This window comes from Magnolia sinica, chromosome 10, assembly GCF_029962835.1.
Source record: "Magnolia sinica isolate HGM2019 chromosome 10, MsV1, whole genome shotgun sequence".
NCBI lineage: Eukaryota > Viridiplantae > Streptophyta > Magnoliopsida > Magnoliales > Magnoliaceae > Magnolia > Magnolia sinica.
In genome coordinates, this window is record NC_080582.1 from 80,033,064 (window position 1) to 80,059,198 (window position 26,135).

Here is a 26,135-nt window from a genome sequence, read left to right on the forward strand (position 1 = left end):
GACGGTGTGAATATATCATATACATTGGGGTGGGTCCATATATTTAAGTCAACACTTTTGTATTTATTTTCGAAGTCAAATTATTCTCACAATTTCAAACAAGGTGAAAAAGTAATAATTACTTATTTAGCAGCATTTACGTGTATTATGGAAAATCAATCATACCCCAATGTTTTGGACTATATATTGAAATTACCTGAGAAAAGGGATGGACGGTGTTCATACACAGATACATCCAGATGGCCCCCACACGGATCGGCCCGTCCGTGGCTAGAGTCCGCAAACCGCCTCCTGGAAAAAGCTACCGGAATGTAAATTCTATATTTCTAGGTAGTTTTCTGTGAGATTCCCTATAAATATCTCTGTGAGAAAGAAAGGCCGCTAGGGTTTCGCTGCTCCTGAAATTTTCCCTTTCTCGCCTCCTGTCTTCAACCGAAGGATCTCTTTTCTCCGATCTCTCAGGGCCTGGTACATCTCTCTCTCTCTCTCTCTCTCTCTCTCTCTCTCTCTCTGCTTCCCTCTCTCTCTCCCTCTCTTCCTCTCTTTCCGATCGTTAGAGCCAGATCTATAAATCTCCGTTTCATCAAAACCCTTCTGTCATTCAGATGTAGATCGATCTCGGATACACCTCTTCGACAAGCATCTATGATGCACTCTTTGGCGAAAGATCCCATCTTGTAGTTTTGTAGATGCATGGAATTGATATTGACCCCCTCTTTGACTGATAAATACACCCCCTTTTAAACCTTTGGTAATAAGGCAGTACAAGTGGTTCTGCTGCTGTTGGGTCCTTGGATTCATAGATTCTATCAATTTTCTTTTGATTTATCGAATGTGGTAGATTGGATCTATTGTTTGGAAGCCATTGTTTTTGGATTTGAATGAGGGCTTCTGCTCATGTTGCTTTCTATGCCTGTTTGGATAGCCTGCCGTGTAATCTGTTTCCAAGAAAATGAATTTGAAACTTGTTTCTGATGAAAGAAGGACACAGATCCAAGCTTACCGTTTTTTTTTTTTTTTGGGGGCGGGGGGCGGGATTTTTAGATATCGCGTCCTCCCTTTTGGCCCGAAGTCAAACACCACCCTCCCTTTTCAGTATCCCTGATGAATTCTTTCAGTTTTCCATTTTCAGGAAGATCCACCATGTGATTAGCATCTGCTGGCAAAACGTGATGGGCGTAAAGGCCATTGCGTCACGGTAATGGTGCCAACAGTTACATGTTATGCGGTCATAATGGCCTTTACAGAAAAAACCCATATCGGCCCTGTAACGGAACGACCCCATAACAGTCTGTTATGGAGCTGATACAGGTTTTTTTTCCCTAAAAAATAAAATAAAATAAAGGAGGCTGTAACGGCCGTTGTGGCCCGTATTGTAACAGTAATGGTGGTAGCCGTTACAGCCATTGTTACGGTTACCATCCCATATCCGTTAGTTTACTGCTGATGATGGGAAAAAAAAACCTTTTTACCTTATTTCAGGTTTAGGTCCAGGGGTTGTGAGAGGAGAGAAGAGAGAGTTTATGATACACGCCATGTAATTGGAAATTGGTCATGGGTTGTAGGGTTAGTTATGTAGTAATGGGTAGTAGGGTTAATTATCCAAGTAGTGAGAAGTGTAATTACCTAGTAGTGGGGAGAATGGTCCTTGTAAGTAATTATGGTGATGTGGCCTATGGGCTACAGATTTGTACTTAAATAAACATTGTTAATGAAAGTAGACAGAATTTTCTTCCCAAAAGAATTCTCTTTTGAGATTTAGGAGGCATGATCTCCCTTGAAGTGGATCAACCCCAACGTCTTCTTTGATCTTCTGAAAAATTGGTTGAAGAAGGAAAGTAGATGTGAGTCACGTAACATTCTGGTATTAGAGTTGTCGACTCAAGAAATGGTTGATAGTACGAGAGCAACAAAAATGAAGGAAGCGGTGAAGCAACTTCAAGATACCATTGAGCGGCATGGGCAACGGCTTGGGAAGATCCTTCAATTACTCACAATAATTGATCTCAAGTACGACCAAATATCTCAAAACCTGATGCAAGATCAGGTAGAGGCATCGGTGGGCAATCGGTTGATCGCCACCCTTGGAGTGAAGGTGGGGCCATTAGTTGTGCAGGCTGGGCTATACAATCATGAGTTGTAGGTCTTGATTTCCCCCGATTCGACGGAACCAACCTGTCCGGTTGGGTAGATTGTATAAAATAGTTCCATGCCTACCATAACACCGCTATGGAACAAAGATTTGCCATCACCTCCATCCACATGGAGGGGGAGGCTCTACAATGGTTACGACGTGAGAAGTTCCAACCTCATTTGGTGTGGGTGGAGTTTGTCATAACGCTCAACACGAGGTTTGGGTCTACGGAGTACGAGGATTATGTGGGATCCCTTGCTAGGATACGTCAGATGAGCATGGTTTGAGATGATCAAAATTAGTTTGAAAGGCTTGCTAACCGTACAAATGGATTCAATGAGGTCTTTCTAGTGAGCTATTTCTTTTGTGGATTGAAGGATGAGATAGCCTTGGCATTCAAATGTTCCATCCTATGTTGTTGTCTGCTGCCATAAGATTGGCTTGACTTTAGGAGGAGAACATGGTGGCTTGACGTAGGCAAACCGGGTTTGAAGCAAGCAAGTCTAGCCCAACTAATCAAGCTAGTGCTTTTAAACCATTTCTGCCACCCATTAAGTGTCTGTCACCCATTGAAGCGAAGGAGGGAGAAGGGACTTTGCTACAACTGTGACGAAAAGTTTCACCCCGGCCACAAGTGCATAAATCAAAAAGTTATTTTCGATAGAAGGGTCATGGCCGGAAGGGGGAATCGATGGAGACTATTGAATTGATCAAAGATAATCCAAGTTAGAGGACTCTCCATAGATATCACTTCATGCATCTTTGGTCCAACTGCTCTGGAAACAATGCGGGTTGGAGGACTTCTACAATGGCAACCAATTATGGTTCTAAACATCGGAAACACACAATTTCATAAATCCCATGGACATTTGTAAGGCCCATGTATCTGTACAAAGTGGTGCTTCATTTGAGGTAATGGTAGTCAACAGAGATCGACTCGCCAGCAAGGGGTGGTGTGCTGTTCTAACCATCTAAGTTCAAGGTGTTATGATCACAACATATTTCTCCTTCCTCAACCTGAGCAATTGCAATGCGGTTTTGGGGGCTTAATGGTTAAGGACCCTCGGACTGTCGTTTGTGATTTTTCTCAACTCACCATGACTAATGCAATGTCAATCAACCACGTAAGTTGAAGGGGCTGCAACCCTCACACATGGAAGGCACCGATCAAGGGGCGTTCGAGAAGGAGGTTCGTAAAGAGTGAATGGCTATGGTGCTACAACTATACAACATCAAGCCTCCCCTATTAGCCATGATCGAGGATGAAGCACTGTGGAATTTATTGGCTGAATTCCAGGATGTGTTTAGTGAACCATCTGGCTTGCCCCCATCACAATCTCATGATCACCGCATGCTCCTCATTGAAGGAAGCAAGCCTGTGAGTGTCCGCCTATACAGGTACCCGTTTTATAAAAAAATGAGATAGAGCGAATAGTAAAAGATATGTTGTCTTCGGGGATTTTAAGGCCAAGCATGAGTCCATACCTGTCAACCGTGCTTTTGGTTTGTAAATGGGTTGGAAGTCAGCACTTTTGCATTGACTATTGTTCTCTTAACGAAGTCCCAATTAAGGATAAGTTTCCAATTCCAATTATAGATGAGCTATTAGATGAGTTGCATGGGTCCATGTTTTACTCAAAGATAGACTTGTGATCTGGGTACCACCAGATCTGAGTCCATGAAGAAGATATTTCCAAAACAAAATTTCACACTCACAAGGGCCATTATGAATTATTGGTGATGCTGTTTGGGCTCACCAATGCCCCAATCGACTTTCTAAAGTCTAATGAGTGAGGTGTTCAAGCCATATTTTCAACTTTGTTTTAGTATTTTTTGACGACATTCTGGTATATAATTGGACTTGAGAAAGAGCATCTCCACCGTCTTTCTTTGACATTGAAGGTTTTAAGGTAGCACCAACTCTATGCTAAGGAGGCAAAATGTAAGTTTTGTTGTCAAGATGTAGATTATTTTGGTCATATAATTTTGGACAAAGGGGTTTCGGTGGACCCCACAAAAATTGCAAGCATGTTGGAATGGCCACGACCACGGACCCAAAAGGTTCTGTGTGTGTTTCTAGGCCTAACGGGATATTATTGTAAGTTCATCAAGGACTGGCAAAATCGCATCCCCTTTATCCTCATTGTTAAAAAAGAATGCTTGGGGGTGGTCCGATGAAGTTGATCGAGCCTTCAACATACTTAAGCAAGCTATGACACAAGCTTACGTGCTTGTACTACCTAACTTCTCTTAACCATTTACTGTCAAGTGTGATGCATCATGTACAGGGATAGGTGGTGTATTAATGTAGGATGGGTTTCTAATAGCATTTCTAAGTCAAGCATTACATGGCCGGAACCTAGTGTTGTCAATGTATGGAAAGGAGCTGCTCACACTTATAACCTCCATTCAAACATGGGGTCTGTATCTCTTGGGTCGGAGATTCATAGTACAGATTGATCGAAAGAGTAGTAAGTTCTTGTTGAAACAACGAATTACTACCTTGGGCCCTGGCACAACATAAGTGGCTGGTTAAACTGTTGGGTTATGATTTTATAACCGAATTAAAGAAGGGGCATGAAATCAAGCTGCTGATGCCTTATCCTGACGTGACGAGGAAGCTGAGATCGTACCCATCTCTATGCCGGTGTCTATGTCGCTAGAGAAGGTGCGATTGGAGACTTCAAATGATCCTTATCTACAAGCCCGAATCAAGGAGTTAGAATGCAGAAATCTTACCTGACAAAGGTATGTATTCATGGAAGGATTCCTCTTTAAAAAAGGGAGAGTAGTATTAGGGCCCACCTCACCACTAAAGAATCCTATTCTCATAGAGATGCATGAAACCCCCTCCTCAGGTCACTCAGGTTACTACAAGACCCTTAAAAGGATCATAGATACGTTCCATTGGCTAGGGACGTGCAAGGGTTCATGAAAGAATGGGACACTTGTCAAGGGCACAAGGGTGAAAATGTGGCTGCACCTTGTCTTCTCCAATCGTTACTAGTCCTAGAGCGAGTATAGATTGAAATCGCCATGTACTTCATTGATGGGTTGCCTTCATCCCATGGCAAGACTGTCATCTTTGTAGTTGTAGACCAATTATCTAAGTATGCACATTTCATCGCTTTGACTCACCTACACAACACTTACAATAGCAAGAGTCTTTGTTGAAAGCATATTTAAGCTCCATGGAAAGCCGATCTCTATTGTTAGTGATCGGGATCTAGCATTCACTAATCACTTTTGGAAGATTGTTTCACTTATAGGGAACCCGGCTTTAAATGAGTTCATCCTATCATCCCAATTTGATGGCCAAACAGAAGTCCTGAACCGGTGTCCTAAGAACTACCTCCGATGCCTTATAAGCGCGAGACCCAAGGAGTGGGTCAGGTGGTTTCCTTGGGCCGAATGGTGGTACAATGCCACCTATCATTCAACGACACGGATGACTCCTTATGAGGTAGTTTATGGTGTTCCCCCACCAAGCTTGGCCACATACGTTGCCAAAACCACAAAGGTACAAGCTGTAGGGTCAAAGTTATTAAACGGGTATCGAGTTTTAAAACTACTCAAGGAGCATTTGGACTTAGCACAAGAATGGATGAAGAAGTACACTGATCGCCATAGGACAGTGCGAGAATTCTCAGTTGTAGATTTGGTCTACCTCAGATTACAATCTTATTGTCAAACTTCCTTAGCGGTAAGATGCTCTCTCAAGATATTAACATGTTATTATGGACCGTATCAGGTTTCGTAATGAATTGGACTAGTTGCATATAACCTCGACCTTCCCCTTGGCTCCAAGATCCATTCGGTATTCCACGTTTCGTGCCTTAAGAAGAAGTTAGGGGAGCATATTCAGTTATCTGATATGTTGTCACCCTTTACTGAAGAAGGCATCTTACAACCCCTGCTGCAAGCAATCCTTGATCACAGGATGGTTAAGCATGGAACCAAGCTATTACTGAAGTCTCGATTCAATGGCATTGGCAGGGTGCACCCATAGAAGATACAACGTGGGAGAAGTACTAGTCCATCGTTGATCGTTTCCTGGACCTTCACCTTGAGGATGGGGTGGGTGTAAGTGGGGAGGAGTGATATGTGTCATGTAATTGGGGATTGGTCATGGGTTGTGGTGTTAGTTATCTAGTAGTGGGAAGCGAAGTAATTACCTAATAGTGGGGAGAATGGTCCTTCTAGGTAGGTCTGGTGATGTGGCCTATGGGCTGTACTTAAATAAGCATTGTTAATGAAAGCGGGCAATTTTCTTCCCAAAACAATTATCTTTTGAGATTTAGGAGGCACGATCCTCCTCAAAGTGGATTAATCTCAATTCCCAACGTCTTCTTTGATCTTCCTAAAAATTGGTAGAAGAAGTAAAGGGTTGGGTTTTGGGAATTTGGAGAGGTATAATATTTAGAGCTGTACACGAGTCACCGAGTTGAGCTTGGCCCGGCTCGGCTCGGCTAGTAGCTAGCCCTAGCTCGAACTTGGCTCGGCTCGGTCAGTAGCTCGGGCCAGTTCGAGCCTATGCGACGTTTTCTCAAACACGTAGAGGGCATCTTCAAATTTTCACAGAATGCAAAACAGTAACAGCAGCTCACAAGTATTTCATCAAACATTGGGCGGGCAACATCAAAATCATGATTTGAGTGTAGTTTTATAATGTGATTTGTTTCGTATCCATTCCTTCTTCGCCACTAGCCGATCCTGTGGAGAGTGTATGCACCCGAAACAGCACTTCATTGAGTCATTTCATCAAACACTTGGCGAGCAACATCAATATCAACATAACCGAGTCACTGAGCCGAGTCGATTCAAGTCAATTTGAGTTGAGGTTCGATTCGAGTCGAGTCGAGCTTGGGCAAGCTTGAACTCGGCTTGAAATTTTTTCGAGCTCAAAAAATCAGCTCGACTCGGCTCGAACTCAGTTTCGAACTAAGTCGAATCGAGCTTTTTCGAGTCGAGTTGAGCCAGTTAACCGAGCTAACACGGTTCGTGTACAGCTCTAATAATATTGCCATTTTTAAAAAGATTTTGGAAACCTAACCATGGTAGTCCAAAAATTTAACAACAGTTTTTTTTTTTTTTGTTACCATATTTTGAAACCAGGGTGTTGTTTGGGAAAATGCCTTTGGGAGGGTGTTATTTGTCTTTGGGCCCAAAGGCAGGTTGCTATATGTCAAAACCTCTTTTATTTATTTATTATTATTATTTTTTCTTTTATTACTTGGGTTGATTGCCTATGCAACAAGCAAAATGCATGTGGGTGCTGTTTCTCATACATATATGTGATTTGCAGGCTCACTGACTTGCTAGTAATTCATTAATAAACTTTGTTACACTAGTCTGGATGTCTTGTTGTGCTTTACATTTATCTAATATGCATTCACCCTGGGACTAAAGGAAAAAAACTCCATTACACATTTGAAAATCAGCCAGTTACCCAACTTGATCGAGGCTCAGTTTGAAAGGGTTACTTGGTTTTCTTCGAGAATACCCAAAATTGATTAGGTTTGGATGTTGCCCAAAATTGGCTCGTTTGTCATTTCATCTCTGCCTGCATGGCTGTCATGCCAAGGCTTTCCTGCTGTTTTTTTGCTAAATCATTTGGCATAGGTGGTAAATAACATGTGTCGCACATGCTGGTTCCAATCCATCTGCATGAAGTGCCATCAATGAAAAGGGCCTTCACTGATCAGACCCATCAGTTAAATGGATGGTCCACAACTCTGGACATAATTCAAACCATGAGTAGAAAATCTGACAGGCGTTGACACCATCTATTGTCCTATTGTGTCTATTGGCCTCACTGAAATGATTTCGGGGTGTCACCCAAATACACCTTTAGAGAACTTGCCCTCACGAATGCCGAATTTTTACTCTCCATCAGGTAATTAAGTACCTTGTATTCTACTAAAAAAAAAAAATCTAAAAACTTTCTGTGGGCGTTTCTTGGTTGAGTTTCAAGTCAACACGAACTTGTTATCCTCTCAAGTCTGAGTCAAGGTTGAAGTTTGAGTTTTTAAGCTTTGAGGCACACACGCATACACTTGATATCATACGCTGTTCAAAATATTGGCTGCATAAATATTTTATCTGACACGTATTAATATTTTTGGAAAACTGCTACAGCCGACATGACTGATATATCAACTGATACCACCAATACATCGGCTGATATGGTGAATATGTATATGCATCTGTACTGGTATTTTGAACCCTGTATTATTGATTACCTGATGTAGTATTAGACATTGTCTGAAATATCGGCTGGACACATTTTATCTGACATGTATTAGTTTTTTAAGTTTTGGAAAGCTGCTACAGCTGACATGACTGACCAACCAACCGATATGACTAATAAATACATTGGCTGATATTGGCTGATATGGCGAATATGTATCTGCAACTCTACTGGTATCTTGAACCCTGTATGATTGAGTACCTCATGGTTCTTTAATATGTGAGGATGTCTTTTATGAAATATTTGCCTTTATGGCCATCATTTTGTAGCAGGGAATTTCTTAATTCCTTGTGATGCAATACCAGGCACTTGTGGTTGGTTCATGACGATGTTCCATTACTGATAGTTTTGGAGTTCACAGAATATCCATATTTTAGTTGACCCTAAGTAATTAGGATGAGGTTTAGATGATGATGATGACAGAATATTAATATTTTCCAAATGGCTTAAAAGGGTTTCTTATCATCTTATTTGCTCTGTTTTGTTAGGTATCTTTACTAGCCATGTCTCGTGTCTACGTCGGGAATTTGGATCCCAGAGTAACTGAACGAGAACTTGAAGATGAGTTTCGTGTTTATGGGGTTTTGCGAAGGTAAGATGTGCATGACAAACTCAGAAATGGTTTTCTTGAATGTTATCTTATGTAATTTATGTGTTGCGCATGCATCTCAGCCATGTTGACGTAGCCATTAGCATAAAACCTTATTGCGTTTATGCATGTGTGTGTTTCTCAGTTTCTGCCATACTTGTATAGTATCATTCTTGTTCACCTCTGCACATGTTTGTTACATTATATTTTGTGATCTAGTATTTATGAGTAGTAGGGATTTACCCAGAAAAATGTTGAAACACAGTCATGTTTGGCTTTACGGTTGCCTTGTTTTACTCCTATCTGTGCTTTGTTAGATCATTGTTTCTAAATATCTATTATCCAATACTGCACATGGATATTGTCACTCGGTCGTTTTGTGCTTCTATCAATCATGCTAGTTAATGTCTTCCATTAGGGGTACAACTCAAGCAGGTCGGGTTGGTTCGTGTTGAGGGTCAACCTGAGCCCAACCCGACCTCAAGTGGACCCAACTATGGGTGTCAATGGGCCGAGCCAAGCTCTCTCCAAGCCCGGCTTGCATTGTTCAAAGTAAGTCCAAACTTGGGTTGGGCCTGTGACCGGCCAAAACAGTCCAGCCCGAAATGTTTATGCTGGGCCCAAGCCTGAACCTGAGAGAGTGCCCACCCTAGACCCAACCCACAACCCGACCCGAATTCTGAGGTGCCCAAAATCCTCTATACTCAACAAATTTGACCCAACCTGACCCGAATACATGTGATTGTTCCCAACCCAAATTCTAATCGGGTTGGCATTTTTCAACCTGCACGCAACCCGAGGACCTTGACAACTTGACCCAACCTGACCTAAACTTGTGTTGGGCCAGTCGGGTTTGAGTTAACCTGAACCCAAGTTGCAGCCCTACTTCTAAGAGAAGCGAGCTTGAGCCATGCTTCATTTCATTCATTCGTATCTTGTGTATATTTGTTAACTTGCTGCATGTCTTTGATGCAGTGTATGGGTTGCTCGGAAACCGCCAGGCTATGCCTTCATTGACTTTGATGACCGCAGAGATGCTCTAGATGCAATTCGTGAATTGGATGGTATGTTGGAAGCTTACCTATATTTTCCCATTTAAAATGCGATGTAGCATGATCACCTTACAATATATTTCTCATGTTAGAATTAAATAATCAGCGTTTTTTAGTCTGTGTTAATCCAAATATTGAAATTTAATTTTGTTTCTTATATACAGATTTCTGAGTTGATACCTTTCAAAAAGAAAAAAACAAAAAACAGATTTTTGAGTTGATGGTTTGAATGTACCCAATTGAATTGTAAATTGATTCCAACTTGTGTGATTCTTTGATCCATTTATGAACTGTTGCCCATGCATATGCATGTGTGTGTGTGTGTGTGTGTGTGTGTGTGTGTTAATGTTTGCTCATCATCTTTGTGGACCGTTTTACCAACATATTTTGAATTTGGTGGAGAAATGTTTCTGGTATGTACAAAAAGTGCAATGGGTTGATGATAGCTGTGATACGATCATGAAAAGTAGAAAATAGGCAAAGCACTTGGGGAGAGTGGGAGCTTAATGGGTGCAGCAAATTTCCTGCGTGGGGCCCTCTTTGGGGACCCCACAGAGGCCAGCCATACAAACTCTGCACCCTAGGGATGTCTGTACGTGCATACCACATTAGGGGAGAGGGAAGCAAAGCCCCTCTTTCCTATTTTTTTTAATCCACGTTCCTCCTCTCTCCATCTTATGAGTTTTTCACCAATTTTCAAATTTGGAAACTCTATTTTCTTGCCTAGTCATCTAGTGGGAGGAATTTGGGAATTTCTAAATCTGGAAATTCTGTGGAAAATTGGTCCAATGTGATATCTTTGATTGATCATGTTCATTCCATATATAAATAGCTTATACTGAATCTAATTAGGAAAGTGTGCATTGGCTTGGACATCCACGTGTAGGATGTGGTGCCCATTGACGCCCTCTGAAGGTGTGGGCAGGACACATCTAGCCCACTATAATGATGAATGGGGCCCAAGAGTACGTGTTATCAACATGATCATGCAAACAAACTTGGCCAAGCCACATGAAACTGATGAGATATATATGATTGGCCAATTTGTATATGTGGATGCCTTTGTAGGATTGTATGGTTCATGAAAATTTTGGACGGTTAAGATTGATTGAAACTTGATCGGGCCATATCTCATCCATCGGGGGTTGGATTAACTTGAAGTTTGATCTGGGGATTCCCTTCAACATGCTCTCTAAGATGGATGGTTAGATTTGACAGAGGTTGGCTGGATTTGGATTGGATGTGACCATAGTCGGTCATCTTGTCTTCAACGGATTTCATTTGTTTGAGGTCAGGTTGAGCTAAATCTTTTACCATAGCTCAATGTTGATGTGCTGAAGACGTCTAATGACTTGGATCAATTGTCTGATTGCCTGATGTAGGGGATATCATTAGATCAGTTTATTGTTGTTGCATGGCAAGATGCAAGCAGCACATTGATTCTTAATTGTTTTGGACATGTTTGTGCATGATTTTGATGCTTTGTTTATGTGGTGATTGCTATCCTGTGATTTGAATGGTAATGTGATCTCTTGTGGTCATGAGATATGGTCTCTCTTTCTCGCTCTTTATCAAATGCACATGATGCATGACACTTTGGTTCATGTTGAGTCTTAACTCGGATATCCGTGCATGTATGGTCATTGCTTCCAATGCATGCAAGAGGGACATCGCAATCTAGGTTGTGTTTTGGATGTATGGGCACTCAACCATCATGTGAAGATGGGACACCATAGTTCCCGACATGCCCTGGGTTGAGTGAGGTTGTCATGTAGATCATACCATATGCACATGTAATGCTCATGTTGTGGGACATTACATGTCATGATAAGCATGAATAATTGTAATACCCCAAATTTCCCGGTAGCCGTTAGCGCGACCATGTGCCTATATCGACTACCTGCGCGTAGGAGACCCTCGCCTGTTGTAGAACACTGATAACCCACATTTTGTTCCGCACGTGAGAACGCATTGTCTGACATCTTTGGCGGGACCTGGATGGTCTGCTCGCCACGTGCACCTGTGTGACTCGACTGAGCAAATGTCGAAACCCCTGTCATGTTGACCGTGCCGCCACCCTAGACGCTGAGGTGCCACTCGCGCGTCAATGTGATGCATCATCAACGCGCTATGGCGCGAAGAACTCGAGACCCATGTGCGCATGTTGCTTGTGAAAGAAGTAACCTTAGTAGGCTTGGGCCCATATTCATGTGTTAGGATCCCATGGAGTTAAAATCCAAGTACAAGAGTTCATTCACAAAAATCCAAAATAGGATTTCTACACCCATGTGAAGATAAAAATTTTCATGCTTCTTACAACCCATCATAGTTATGTCACATCACCCCCTACCACATCACCTCTAACCAATACATGTCAAGCTTTTATTCACCTCTCCATCCACCTCATCATTCATCATCTCTCCACCAATGAAAATACATCATCTTACCAACTAGACATTCCAATACACATTCTCTCAAACTAATAATGAGTTTCTAAGCACACCTAGCCAATTCATCATCCATGTGGGCCAATGCATGCCCATTCTTCTTCTGCATCATCCCATTCTAGCTAATGCTTGGCCTCTTGCATCCACATCACCTTCTGCTTAAGTAGTACCTCTTTTCAACCCATTGCATGCTCCCTTCCAAGGTGTTCCATATATGTTACGATACACCGTAAAGGCCGATACACATAGGTAACGACCGTAACTGTTACGCAATACAGGGGTAAAACGGGGTAGTTGGTTTTGTTGAATCGTATAAGCCATTATGGTGGTTGTAAAGGCCGTTACGGGGCATAATGACCATTACCCTAGCAACGGTCGAAAAATAGCCACCTTTTTTCTATTTAAATTCATTTTTCTCTATTTTTCACTTTTCTCATTCCAAAAACTCTCCTAGGTCATTTTATAATAGATTTCAACAACTCTTATTATAGTTTTAAGATTAAAACCATTGATTGAAGTGATTTGAGCGAATATAAGCTCTGATGGCTTTTTTATTTCAAAAAAATTGAAAAGGCGGTATTTATGCATTTTTTTTTCCGATTTCTAGTTCTAATACTTGATTGTGATGTATAAACATTAGAGGCATATAATCATGTTCACAAATTCACTAGACAACCCCAGACAACACTCTCACCAAAGAGTGGACCGTTACACTACCATAAACTTGTTCAAAACAAAAAATAAATACATTTTTGGAATATTTACATTCTAGATATTTTTTCATAATATTTGGGGCAAAAGAAAATTTTCAACCATTATAGGGGTCGTAACGGTCGTTATGCCGCCGTATTGGTAATGGTGGGACTGTTAGGCCACCATTACCGATACGGAATATCTTGCTCCAATCTTGCCATGTCACTTTTCCACTACCTACCATTCTATACTAGTCATTTATCTTAAGAACTCTCTTATTTTCTTTGCTAGAGAAAATCTAGGGAGAGAGAGAGAGAGAGAGAGAGAGAGAGAGAGAGAGAGAGAGAGGTGGACAACTTGGAGCAAGATCCAAGCCATCCAAACGTTAACTAGGTGGGTCTTTATTCTCATCCTTGATCTTCTTTCTTTTTCATGTGTTGCATAACAAATCTGTCAATCTATTTTACTAGCCCATTTTGTTAGATTTGTGAGGTTCACAGATATGTAATTGGTTTTAAATTTTGTTTGATAATAATAGACTCGATAGAGCATGTATGTATCAAATTGGGGAGCAATTTGATTTGTCTAACCCTTTCATTAGATTAATGTAATTCAGACAATGTTTGTTGTCCAGTGCAGTGGTCAGCACTTACACCCTTCTGAACGACTCATATTTGTGTAGCCCACAAATATGCTATTGGTCCCAAATTTTGTGTGATAATAATAGACTTGATAGATTATGTATGTACCAAATTTGAGGTCAATCTGATATGTTTAACCCCTTCATTCGATTAATGCAATATAGACTAGGTTTAATGTCCAGTACAGTGGTCAGCATTGACACATTTTGAATGGCCCATATTTGTGGGGTTCATCGATATGTAATTGGTCTCAATTTTTGTGTGATGATAATAGACTTGATAGAGTATGCATGTACCAGATTTGAGGTCGATCTGATTTGTCTGATCCTTTCATTCGTTTAATGCAAATTGGATCGGGTTTGTTGTCCAGTGTAGTGGTTAGAATTGACACCGTTCTGAACTGCCTAGATTTGTGGGGTTCATCGATATATAATTGGTACCAAATTTTGTATGATGATATTAGACTCGATAGAGCATGTATGTACCAAATTTGTGGTCAATCTAATCTGTTCAATTCCTTTATCCAATTTTTGCAATTCGGACCATGTTTGTTGTCCAGTGCAGTGGTCAACGCTGACATCCTTTTAAAACGACCCATATTTGTGGGGTTTATGGATATATGTAATCGGTCCCAAATTTTGTATGATGATAATAGACTTCATAGAAAATGCATGCACTAAATTTGGAGTCAATCCGATCTTTCTAACCCCTTCATTCGATTAATGCAATTTGAACCAGGTTTGCTGTCCAGTGCAGTGGTCAACACTGTCACTCACAATGATGCATATCTAGAGGGTGGACCGCACAACAAAAAAAATTGGGGATAACGGCGTCCACTGTGAAACATTCTTAGGCCCCACCAAGTGGGATCCGCTATGGGACCCACCATAGTGTATGTGTTTTATCTACACCGTCCATTTTCATGTTGGCCACGTTGTAGGGAGCAGTGGGATTGATGCTTACCATTAAAAACTTTCCAAGGCCCACCATGATGTTTGTGAAAGTCCTTGTCCATCGTTTTTCCCAATCATGTCAAGACATGATTCCAAAAATGTGCCTGCTTCAGCGCCCTCCCTTCTTGCGTATTGGCACGGATTTAAGATGGGCAAAGCCAAATCTACGGTCTGGAAAATGGCAATTATGGCTATTTGGTGGGCAGTTTGGAAGGAGCGCAACAACAGGTGTTTCAACAATGCGCAGGCCACGCCACAATCGGTTGGGTCAAAAGCCAAACAATTGCTGATCGAATGGGCCTCTGTTGTTCCTGCCCTTCATGATTTTGATTTTCTGTTTTTAGGCTTTTAGTTCTTTTTTGTTTGTTTCTTTTGCTGCTGCTATCTCAGTAGCTCCTCTTGTTCTCCTTTTCTTTTTAACGCATTCTCGTTGCTTTAAAAAAAAAAATTGTGGTTGACCCATTTATGATGTTTATGCATCATTTAGACCATTCTTGTGGTCATTATGACCTGGATGAAGGGTTAGACAGATTGGATTGACCTAAAATTTGGCATATACATGCTCTACATAGTCTAATACCATCACACACAATTTTAAACCAATTACATATCTATGGACCCCTTAAATCTGAGCAGTTCAGAATAGTGCTAGTGCCGACCATTGCACTGGACAACAAACTTGGTCCAAATTGCATTAATCGGATGAAGGGGTTGGACGGATCAGATTGAACCCAAATTTGGAACACACATGCTCTATCAAGCTGATTATTATCACACAAAATTTGGGACCAATTACATATTTGTGGACCCCTCTAGAAGGGTGTCAGTGCTGACCATTGCACTGGAGAATAAATCTGGTCCAAATTGATTAAGGGGTTAGACAGATCGGATTGACCCCAAATTTGCTACATATATGCTCTATTAAGTCTATTATTATTACACAAAATTTGGGACCAATTACATATCCGTGGATTCCACAAATCTCGGCCCTTCAGAAGGGTGTCAGTGCTAACCACTGCACTGGACAACAAACTTGGTCCGAATTGTATTAATCGGATGAAGGGGTTAGATAGATTGGATTGACCCTAAATTTGCTACATACATGCTCAAGTAAGTTTATTATCACTGCATAAAATTTGGGACCAATTATATATTTGTGGACTCCACAAATTTCGGATGTTCAGAAGGGTGTCAGTGCTGATCACTGCACTGGACAACAAACCTAGTCCGAATTGCATTAATCGGATAAAGGGGTTAGACTGATCGGATTGTCCCCAAACTTGGTACATACATGCTCTATAAAGTCTATTATTATAACACAAAATTTGGGACCAATTAATTGTCTTTGAACCTCACAAATCTAACAAAAAGGGTTAATAAAACAGATGAACAGATTTGTGATGCAACACATTTCATTAAGATGGCCCTCGGATAGTTTTCAATGGTGGGTCCATTCCCATTGTTTCCTTAAACGGGTGGCCCACTTATTCGTGGTTATTGGGCCACCTAAACACCACCATATTTGCATGGTGAGTTCCACTTTAATGCCCACACGAAAAAGAAGACCAAGGAGGAGGATGACTCACTAGAGACTTTGGATGGCTTGGCTCATTTGGATTCCTCCACTAAGATGATGGCCCACCTAGAGGGCACCAACTCCATTTCCTACCAAGATTAAGTCCCATTTTACAGTTCATCAAAGAAAAAGAAATAAGATCAAGGAAGAGAAGGCCCACCTACTTAGTGCTTGGATGGCTTGGATCTTGCCCGTCCATCTCTTCGATTCGCTCTCTCCTTAGGTTTTTTTTATTTTTATTTTTATTTTTTATAGCAAAGGAAAATAAGAGAGTTCTCTAGTGAAATGGTTCAAGTATAGAATGGTAGGTAGCGGAAAGGTGACATGGCAAGATGGGAGGTATGCATTAGGTGAAAAAGAGGTGTTGCTTAGGTGGAAGGTGATGTGGATGCAAGGGGCCATGCATTGGCTAGAATGGGATGATGTGGAAGAAGAATGGGCATGCATTGGCCCACATGGATTATGAGGTGGCTAGGCATGCTTAGAAACTCATGATTAGTTTAGGAAAAGGTATAGTAGTGGAATGTCTAGTTGACAATATGATGGATTTTCATTGGTGGAGAGATGATGATTTAGACAAAAGCTTGACAAATATTGGTTAAAGGTGAGGTGGTAGGGGGTGATGTGGCATGACTATGATAGTTAAAGGTGAGGTGATAGGGGGTGATGTGGCATGACTATGATGGGGTGTAAGAAGCATGAGAAAGTGTCTTCAAATGGGTGTAGAGATCTTATTTTGAATTTTTGTGAATGGAGTCTTATATTTGGATTCTAGCTCCATGGGATCCTAGCACAAATGGGTATGGGCTCAAGTCTATTGGGTATGGGCCCAAGCTCACTAAGGTTACTTCTCTTACATGCAACAAGCGCATATGGGTCTCAGGTTCTTCGCGCCATAGCATGCTACGGTGCATCGCATTGATGCACGGGTGGCACCACAGTGACCAGGGCATCGGCCAATCAACATGATGGGGGGTTTCGACATTTGCTAGGTTGAGTCACATGGGTGCGTGCTGTGCACGGTCCGTCTAGGTCCCCACCAGAGGTGCTGGATGATGCGTTCTCACGTATGGAACGAAACGTGGGGTGCTTGTGTTCTCCAACAGGCGTGAGGGTCTCCTATGCATAGGTAGTTGGGATGGGCGCATGGTTGCATTGCCGGCTATTTGGGAATCTAGGGTAGTACAATAATCTTATACATATGGTGTGAGGTACTATGGCTTACAAATTCGGAGAGTTTGTACTTATTTTTGCATAACTCAATACATGAGTTTGTGATACTATGTCCTTCAAGTGTCCTGGATTATGCATTTGATTATGAATATATCCTATAAATCTCTATGGATCATGTGAATGATACATTATTAGAAACGAAATGTTGTGAGGCGGATGTTCGTGGTCACACGATTGCATGTGCGCGCTTGGTGCTCCAACTCATGTAATTGTATTGATTGTGCGATCATATTGAAGAAGGGGAGTGATGTGCGAGTATTGGCACCACTGAACGACCTTCACAATGTTGGATTTGGTTACCTTGGACTGCTCCGTACAGTGATAGTTGTTGAGCCGTTTGCAGGTAGGACTTGACTGTGTCAGTTTCTGTGCACCTAAAATGTATTTCCCTAGCGGAAGGCACATGATACCCTTGTAGATTATGATCTATGACATTGTTTATATGGTCATGCAAAGGAAGACATAACTTAATGCACTTTCTTAGATCATTACCACCTAGAAGTAGTCGAGAAAAACTTCGTTAATTTGTCTTAATGATGGGGTGTGTGCTTTTTGTTATTTGTGAGCGCCCCTACCAACGAGGATGATGATGATGAACCCCTGTTGAGTGAGCATGTTGTCCTAGAATGATGTATTCCATCTGCCTCATTGAATTTAATCATAAGCAAGGTTTGAATTTTGTAAGGTTGCTTCTCGAATCTCTAAAGAAACCATTGTTCCCATATGTCTTGAAATGTGTGGTATGTGCGTATGCCATGGTATCATGCCCATTTTATGAGGATGGGGTTGGAGATGTTGATCACATTGGATGTGATGTGGGTTGTATTCTTGGTAGGTCTTACCTTCCTCCCACAAGATATAAGATGGTTTTGAGGTGTTACTCAATAATGCCATCTGGCTTTCTCAACAGTTCTAGGGAACGATGCCTTTAGGCAGGCTTTGTCTGCCAATATTAATCACCAAGTGAAGATGAGAAAGAGTAGTTCCCACCCTTGTGATAAAAGAAACATAATGTACATTATATATTGATTAATATGAGATATAGAGATATTCAGTGGGATAAAGTAAGGACATAAAATAATCACCTGCTTATTGATAACCTGTAGGAGATCATTCCTGTTAGATAAACCTCTTTATGTATATGACTTTGTAGTCTGCTCGTGTGGATCTTGTTTCTCCTCTCTTGGGTAGTATCTCAGTCACTCAGTGTATGACACTCATGTGGATGTTGTTTTTCCTCTCTTGGGTAGTATTCAGTCAGGCAGTGAATGACGCTCGTGTGGATGATGTTTTACCTTTCTTGGGTAGTAACTCAGTCAGACAGTGTATGACGCTTGAGTCACATGTGATCACTCAAGGTAAACCGATTAAATTGCAGTCTCCACCGTCTCTAAGTTATATTCCCAAAACTTGTCAGATTGTTTGAACAATTTTAACCTCCGCTTGTTGGACACTGGTTTGTTGAAAGAGAACCATAGGATAAATTTTGGTTTTGAAACTATCCAGTGAATGTCCACCTATCCAATAGTCAGATAATCAAGTGAGCATAGTTTTTCTTTACGAAACATCCAAACTGGGAACTACAATTTAGACAGTTCAGTTGACTCACTTGCATGCCACAAGCAATTTCTCACTAATTTCTTAGCGTGTGTGTATCATACTGCACACTCTGCTAGAGTATCAAGGCCTTCCTCAGGCAACAAGGAGTTTCATTGTATCCCTTCTAACATCGTTCTGTCTCATTTGGTACCTCATGGGGATAAATGATTTGTTTTCTAGGGTTGTGCTCCTGTGATAGTTCACCACTATTTCGGGCCGCCGACCCCGAGTGTTCCCCTGCATCCCACAGGCAACCTTACTCAAGCCCGGTGTGAAAATGCCCTTGCATTAATCACTCTCGGTTAGGAGTGTCGAACACGAGACTTCCCGCTCTGATACCACTTTGATGTAGGTAATTTAACCACTTGCTCTAAAAGCTCGAACTGATAGAGCATGGCGAATTAATTCCTTTATCTTATAGCCCATGCCTCACATCGCATGGGTTAGGACCTCTGCTGAACCCCCCTCGTGGGCCACACTTCACATGGGTTCCACTTCACACGAGCCACCTGCTTCACACAGATGGGGTCAGCCTCACACGAGCCACCCGCCTCACAGAGGCTGCCCACCTCGAGTGTGCCCCTGCATCCCACAGGCAACTCCACTCGAGCCCGGTGTGAAAATGCCCTTTCATTATAAATGGTGTCTCATTATTCTCAATTGTGTTACTCATGTATGCTATCCAGACCATCCAAATTTTGGAGTACACTAGATGGATCATACGTCTAAAATCATACTGATGAAGTCCAATGATCCAATTGATGGCTGCTAGAGGGAAAAGTTTCCTAAATGGGTAACTCTGTGGAAGTAAACACTGTTAGAGAAAAAATAAGAAAGTGGAGAGAGTAAGGAGTAGCTGCTCGCCCAAAACGTTCATGTTGACCAAAGAAGTGCATAGCTGCTTGCTGCGAATGATGAAGAAACTCAGAAAACTGTGTTAGTCAAGTTTGAGGTGTTGCATGGATGTTTTTTTTTTTTTTTTTTTTTTGAGAGAACTGCTTTATATAAGGAGGAAAAAGGAAAGCAACAAAACAACAAACAGAAGGGAAGAGGACAGACCGCTGAGGTAGCGGGACAATCACTCTCCTAAAGAAAGAAAATTACAACCATCTAAGTTAACACAAATAGAGGCCCACTTTGCTAAATAATAAAGAACTCTACACCGCATGGATGGTTTAGAAATCGTCAATTATTGCAAGTTTTTTCTAACTAGTTAAAGGTAGCCTATATATTTGCAATAGCTTCTGATAGTTACTGCTGAGAACAATATTACATGAATGATGCTGCTTTGGCCAGCCAATTATAGGCCAGATTCACATATGCTTTATAAAAAATTGTGTTGGTCAATGGAGCCCTGGATTTAAAGCATTATTTCCAGAATGCAATTTTCTTGCACGTGCAACTGTTGTCCCTTTTTTCACCTCTGGCTTGTCAGGTGTAACCTTAAGCCTATTGGACTGTTTGATGTAAAGTCTATCCCTAGCACTGGGTGGTCTCTTTCTTTAAAAATCTAATGCAACTGTCTCTGATGCAATAGGTAAGAATGGGTGGAGAGTGGAGCTCTCTCATAACTCTAAAGGTGGGGGTGGTGGCCGGGGGGGTGGCCGTGGTGGAGGCCGTGATCGTTCGGGAGGAGGCTCTGATATGAAATGTTACGAGTGTGGTGAGCCAGGTCATTTTGCCCGAGAATGCCGCCTGCGAATTGGTTCTGGTGGATTGGGCAGTGGAAGACGCCGTAGCCGCACCCCTCCAAGTAGATATCGCAGAAGTCCAAGCTATGGTCGAAGGTAAGGAAGGCAACAATCATAAACATGCTTACAAGTTACAGCATAACTTCTCACTTCCTTTTCCAAGGTTATAGAACCTGTTCTTCACATGCTGTTATTAGGTTGCTACTTGCTAGTGGCTTTGACCTCTCGTTTCTGTTATTACTACACGGGTGTACCTCATATTTAACAAATCGAACTGTTTATGAAGTTTTGGTTTTGCAAAGTGGCCATTATTTTGCACTCTGCATGCACGTCTTTTGTATTTCGGGTACTTGAGTTGTGGAGCGGATGGGTGGTTTGGATCATTGAAAACACTCTAGGTTCTGGCTGAGGTTGTGAGAGGATGATAGGGAAGGGGGGCAGAGGACACTGAGTATATAATATTGGTTGCAATTTGCATAGATGAGTGAAGAAGAGGCCATGTTTACTGTTATATATATATATATATATATAGGGAAAAGGTACTATGCTCTCGACCTCACGATAAGCTTCCGTGAGGTCGAGCTGTGTGGGCCCCACCATGATGCGTGTCGACCATCAACACCGTGCATTTGATGGGTCCCCTCTAAATTATGGGTTATCCCAAAAATCAGCCGTATACGGAACTCAGGTGGGCCATACCATCTAAAATCATGTGAAGACACCGTTAAAACATATAAAAGCACTTGGTGGGGCCCACCTGAGTTTTGAATGCTGCTGAAACTTGGTCTGAACCCTCTTCCAAGTGGGACACACATAATGGATGGGCTGGATTTGCAAACCACATCTCGGTGGGCCCAAAAAATGATTATGAATGTTTTAATGGTGCACGGCCCCTCCCCACTTCTGTATGTGGTGTGGCCCACACAAGTCACGGATTGACTTGATTTTTGAGACCTAGGCCCACGATGGAATGGTGCATCTGACTGATGGGGTAGATGTTCGACACGCATCATGGTGGGGTCCACACAGCTCGACCTCATGGGACGGACTCGTGAGTTCGAGCGCATAGTACCTTTTCCGAGAGAGAGAGAGAGAGAGAGAGAGAGAGAGAGAGAGAGAGAGAGAGAGAGAGAGAGAGAGAGAGAACAACTGTCTTCAAAGCTCCTGTTTGTTTGATTTATTATTGCGTTGTGAAACTTAATTGCTTTGAACAGGAGTTACAGTCCTCGTGATCGTTCTCCACGGCGCCGAAGCGTGTCACCAGCTCCTCGTGGTCGCAGCTATAGCAAGTCGCCTTCATATCACCGCGGGCGCGAGGAATCACCATATGCTAATGGGTAAGCTGTGTGTCAGTTGGGTTCCTGGTGGTCTGAGATATTATATAATTCTCTGCCTGAATTACTGTTTTTATCTTTAAAAAAAACTGTTGTTGTTATTCAGACCAAGCATTCCATAGGCGGGACCACATTTCAGTTATCCTGATTGCTGGACCCTGCAGCAGATGGTGCTGGACCAAAATTCACATCCATCGAGCATCCTAGTCATCCAATTCGTTGACTTTCCGTCATTGCAGGCCTCTGATCTAAAGGCTCAGGCTGTTGATCAAACGGCTTTGATGGTCTGATGGGTGAAATTTATGCTCTGTCACCTATGCATGCTGCGGTCCACCAGATGAATGATCTAAATCACATACCATCGGGTTCTGTACTGAGTGCTGGATAGATGAAACTGTGCTTCCAATTTAGACAGCTGAGTGCTAATTATTTCCTCTTGTTCCTTACCATTGGATGAAATGACTTACTCTGCTTCTGATCTATACGCAGAAATCCTGCTGCTGCTGCTGTTAGAGACCGCCGCAGGAGCAGGAGCTGAACAATGGCAGTGCTGGAGACTAGTCTGTATTGAGAGTAACATGGGTTTAGAAATCTGGAGTCGGTAACATGGGCTTCATTGGAACAGTGTGTTTTAATTTGCGACACGCACAGCCTCGACTGCTCAGATTTGGATAAGTTTCTTTCCTGCTTTTTATTACATTTGATCTTTTAGTTTCTATCGATACATTTCAAATTGCAGTTTCTTTATATAGAAGGGTCTTAAGGAAAATGATGAGGGTAGAATATTCACTGAGATATGTACCTTTTTTTTGTGTGTTTGAGGAGGCGTGGTTCTGCTTAAACGACTCGGTAGAGAACTTTGCTGCTTCAATCTCATACGTACACTGCTTTTGTGAATCTACACTCACCTTGCGGTTTCGTACTCCGCTCGCCCCACCCACGCCCGTCATCTTCAAATGATTGATGAGCCTTGGTTGACCACGCCTCACTCCATTAGACTCTTCGCTGCTTTGACTTGACTCCCTTTGGCTGCGAAGATGCCTCGTGGTTTCTCGTCCTTTCGCCTCGCCCCTCCTGTCGTGGTCGTCTTCAAACGATTGAGTCTTGCTTGGATGCTTCCAGTGCTCGACTCTCTCCGGCTGTGAGTGCGCCTCTTCATGGAAACTTCTAAATGGCGTTTTGTCTTTTGAAGTATATGGGTCGAGGAGCTGCTCAAGGGCATGCTGGTATTCAATCTTTTCTTTTTCAAAATTCAAAATACCAAGTCCTGTTTGTTTGCCACGAAAAAAGAAGAAGAGTTCATCTAATTTTAGTTAACAGTAATTATTCATTAGAGATGTGGCTGTCAATGGGCCAGGCCTGGGGTTGGCTTCGGCCCATATTTTGAACTATTCAGGCCAGGCCTATTCAAAAATTTGATTTTGCCAGGCCCGAGCCTGTCCCATTGAAAGCCCTAGTTACAGATTTTTGTAAGGATTTAAAATGATCTTTGATAACCCGTAATTTATATAAGCCACGATCTCTGTTCTATAATTAAATTAGATGAAACCATTTTTTGTAAAAGTGGCAACCAAACAGGTTCCAAGGGATTATTTGGGTTACATTTTAAAAAATAAACTTCTTTTTCTGTTTTAAAAATTTTCACAGAGATATTACATCCGCAACCACTGCATATGCTCACTCATTTTACTTTTGGTAATACTGTAGTACAGATTTGTACCATTCTATTACCAGAATGAAAAAAGAGGGATCGTTTTCTTATCTTTTTAAACTTCTTCTGCGAGCCATACTAATTGGTGTATACACCCCACCCTTTCTACTTTCAGTAATACAATGGTATGGACTTACATAATATTCTAGTACAGCAAAGTAAGAGGGGTGACTTAAAAAGGAGAAAAGAGGTTAAATCAATGTGGATTTGGAGATTGGGTTTTATCTTTTATTTGAAATTTTGGACACAACATCCTCCCTTTTGGCCCAAAGACATATAACATGCTCCCTCATGCCGTTTCCAAATATGGTAAAAAACCACCTTGCTGCTTTTGATTTTTTGGACGGAAAAACTAATTAGGTTAGCAAAATCGTTTTAGAAAATGAATACATCTGCTCCATGAAATCTCCAAAACCCTAATCCTAACCTCATGTAAGGGTAAGGTTCGGATTAGGTTGTTATTTGTCTAAAGAGAAAAAAAAGAAGGGTGCCATATGTCAAAGCCCCTTTCTATTTCACCAACTAGCTTCACCGTCTCTTCGGTCTTTAAGATGAAAGGAGTGTAAAAACTGTCATGGAAGGGTGACTCAGCAACTTCTGTGTTTTGCTGCATTGCTGATTTCATAAAGAGAGGAAGCCATGGTTCTGTTTGAATAAATGGGGAAGAAGAATCTCAGCATATGCATGGAAGCTTTGGTTTACAGCATGTTATCGGCCCGTACAACCCAGTCTTCTGTACTACGACATGAGTCATTGCGCTGTGCCGGTGGTCATGAGCACGCCTCCTACTGCAACATGGATGAGAGGGGGCTTTCTTGACAGCTCCACCATGTGTTCTCATGTGAAAGGAACTTTTACAGTGGGAACTACCATCCGTGGTATTATTTATATGGTTCTTAAAAGACATGAAATTCGTTCACCAGGGCATTGAGAATGGCCCTTTTCGGTAAACCCATGTTTCAGTGATCCAGTCTCATCTTCTTCTGGATTTCTCCTACCAAGGGTGAGCTGTTTAGCAAAAATCCATTGGTCCCAGTCACTGTGGTTGAGCTGTTGGTCCAGGTTTGACACGAACAACCCACTGTTTTATATGGTTGCGGTTTCCTGTTGGAGAAGGTTTTGTTCACTGGTCATGGTTGGTCACTGAAAGGTGGGGTCTCATGTTCAATCGTTGCTGCTCGTTTTCCTTGCCAGGCCATTGCAGTGTTGCTCATTGGAGATTTAGATTTTTAGACAAAAATCCGTTGTAGACAGCAGCAGCTTAAAACTCAATTTGAGAATGAAGTCATATGGAGGAGAATACTGTCTCCTTGATGCTGATGCACTCTTTTCTCAACTAGATGTTGGTGCATTTTTCCCTGCTTCTGCATTGTAACCATACATGGCCCACCGCTTGTAGCGCTTTTCAATCATGCTATAATCAGTAATCTTGTGTGGTGCTGTATTCGTCGAAGTCCCGTGATTTTTTATTTTTTATTTTTGGGTTCTTTTCATGGTAAATCATTTCCTTGAATCAGCTAAGGCGTGCTGGTGGTCGCTTGTCCTACAGACTCTGGATTGATCATTTGCTGTTACACTTATCTCATTTTTGCTGTTAGACCAGGAATAAATCTTAAGTGGCCACATGATGGAAGATCTAAACGCTCCCCCTTCATTACAGTTGTGCATGTGTCTTGCCCGAGCATTGGCATGGTTTCTGTCTGGCTAGTGTACCGAGCAAATCTCTTCTCCACGTTATAGAATTTTAGCACTCATGTTGACGGAAAAGGGGTTCCCTTGCAACTTCAATCGGATCTTTTTGGACACACTCAAAATGGGATTTCTGGAAAAGGGGGTTTTGGAATGGGCTTTTTTGACACATTGCCAATGATCATTTTGTCGAATAGGAGACGGCCAAACGTGCAACCTGCATTTGGATCAAAATGGTGTTATGGCCCCAAAAGCTCCTTTGGCGAGTGAGTCCAAATAGGCTAAGTATGACAATCAAGGGATCTGGTTTTTAAAATCAGCTTCTAGGATTTACCATTCCCATTTGAAGAATGGTTTGTTTTTTGCTTCTGTCAAGTGGGCCCATCATTCAGTAATCTAGGGGAGGGGTACCAGCTTACTGGCCCACCTTGATGTATTTCTTTTTTGTATATCCACGGCGTCCACATGTTTTTTTAAAATCTCATTTTAGGACAAGATCCCAAAATCATAAGATCAAAATCTCAGGTGGACCATACCAATAGA

General features: G+C 41.8%; 2 protein-coding genes across 4 annotated transcripts; both read left to right on the forward strand.

Moving 5' to 3' along the window:
* The first annotated feature begins 330 nt into the window (after window positions 1-330).
* LOC131217113 (serine/arginine-rich splicing factor RSZ21A-like) lies at window positions 331-23,063 on the forward strand. 3 transcript variants are annotated; one of them, XM_058211874.1, is made up of 6 exons: window positions 331-468; window positions 8,873-8,976; window positions 9,949-10,037; window positions 20,705-20,954; window positions 22,082-22,195; window positions 22,682-23,063. In XM_058211874.1, the coding sequence occupies exons 2-6, from the start codon at window positions 8,888-8,890 to the stop codon at window positions 22,728-22,730; spliced, it is 591 nt and encodes a 196-aa protein (XP_058067857.1). In that variant the 5' UTR covers window positions 331-468; window positions 8,873-8,887; the 3' UTR covers window positions 22,731-23,063. The 3 variants fall into 3 exon arrangements, with proteins under 3 accessions (XP_058067857.1, XP_058067859.1, XP_058067856.1); XM_058211876.1 differs by having other exon boundaries at window positions 332-468; window positions 22,073-22,204; XM_058211873.1 differs by having other exon boundaries at window positions 332-468; window positions 22,073-22,195.
* Window positions 23,064-23,209: 146 nt separating this feature from the next.
* On the forward strand, window positions 23,210-25,218 carry LOC131217114 (uncharacterized). The gene is made up of 2 exons (XM_058211877.1): window positions 23,210-23,418; window positions 24,533-25,218. The coding sequence occupies exons 1-2, from the start codon at window positions 23,364-23,366 to the stop codon at window positions 24,832-24,834; spliced, it is 357 nt and encodes a 118-aa protein (XP_058067860.1). The 5' UTR covers window positions 23,210-23,363; the 3' UTR covers window positions 24,835-25,218.
* The last annotated feature ends 917 nt before the right edge of the window (window positions 25,219-26,135 follow it).

What these genes read in the sequence shown, in the direction of transcription:
- LOC131217113 (XM_058211873.1), top strand. Translation starts at nt 8,888, where the DNA reads ATGTCTCGTGTCTACGTCGGGAATTTGGATCCCAGAGTAACTGAACGA. An exon ending in TGCAATTCGTGAATTGGATG is followed by an intron (nt 10,038 to 20,704) that starts GTATGTTGGAAG and finishes CTGATGCAATAG; the next exon opens with GTAAGAATGGGTGGAGAGTG. An exon ending in AGTCCAAGCTATGGTCGAAG is followed by an intron (nt 20,955 to 22,072) that starts GTAAGGAAGGCA and finishes TGCTTTGAACAG; the next exon opens with GAGTTACAGTCCTCGTGATC.
- LOC131217114 (XM_058211877.1), top strand. Translation starts at nt 23,364, where the DNA reads ATGGCGTTTTGTCTTTTGAAGTATATGGGTCGAGGAGCTGCTCAAGGG. An exon ending in AGCTGCTCAAGGGCATGCTG is followed by an intron (nt 23,419 to 24,532) that starts GTATTCAATCTT and finishes GATTTCATAAAG; the next exon opens with AGAGGAAGCCATGGTTCTGT.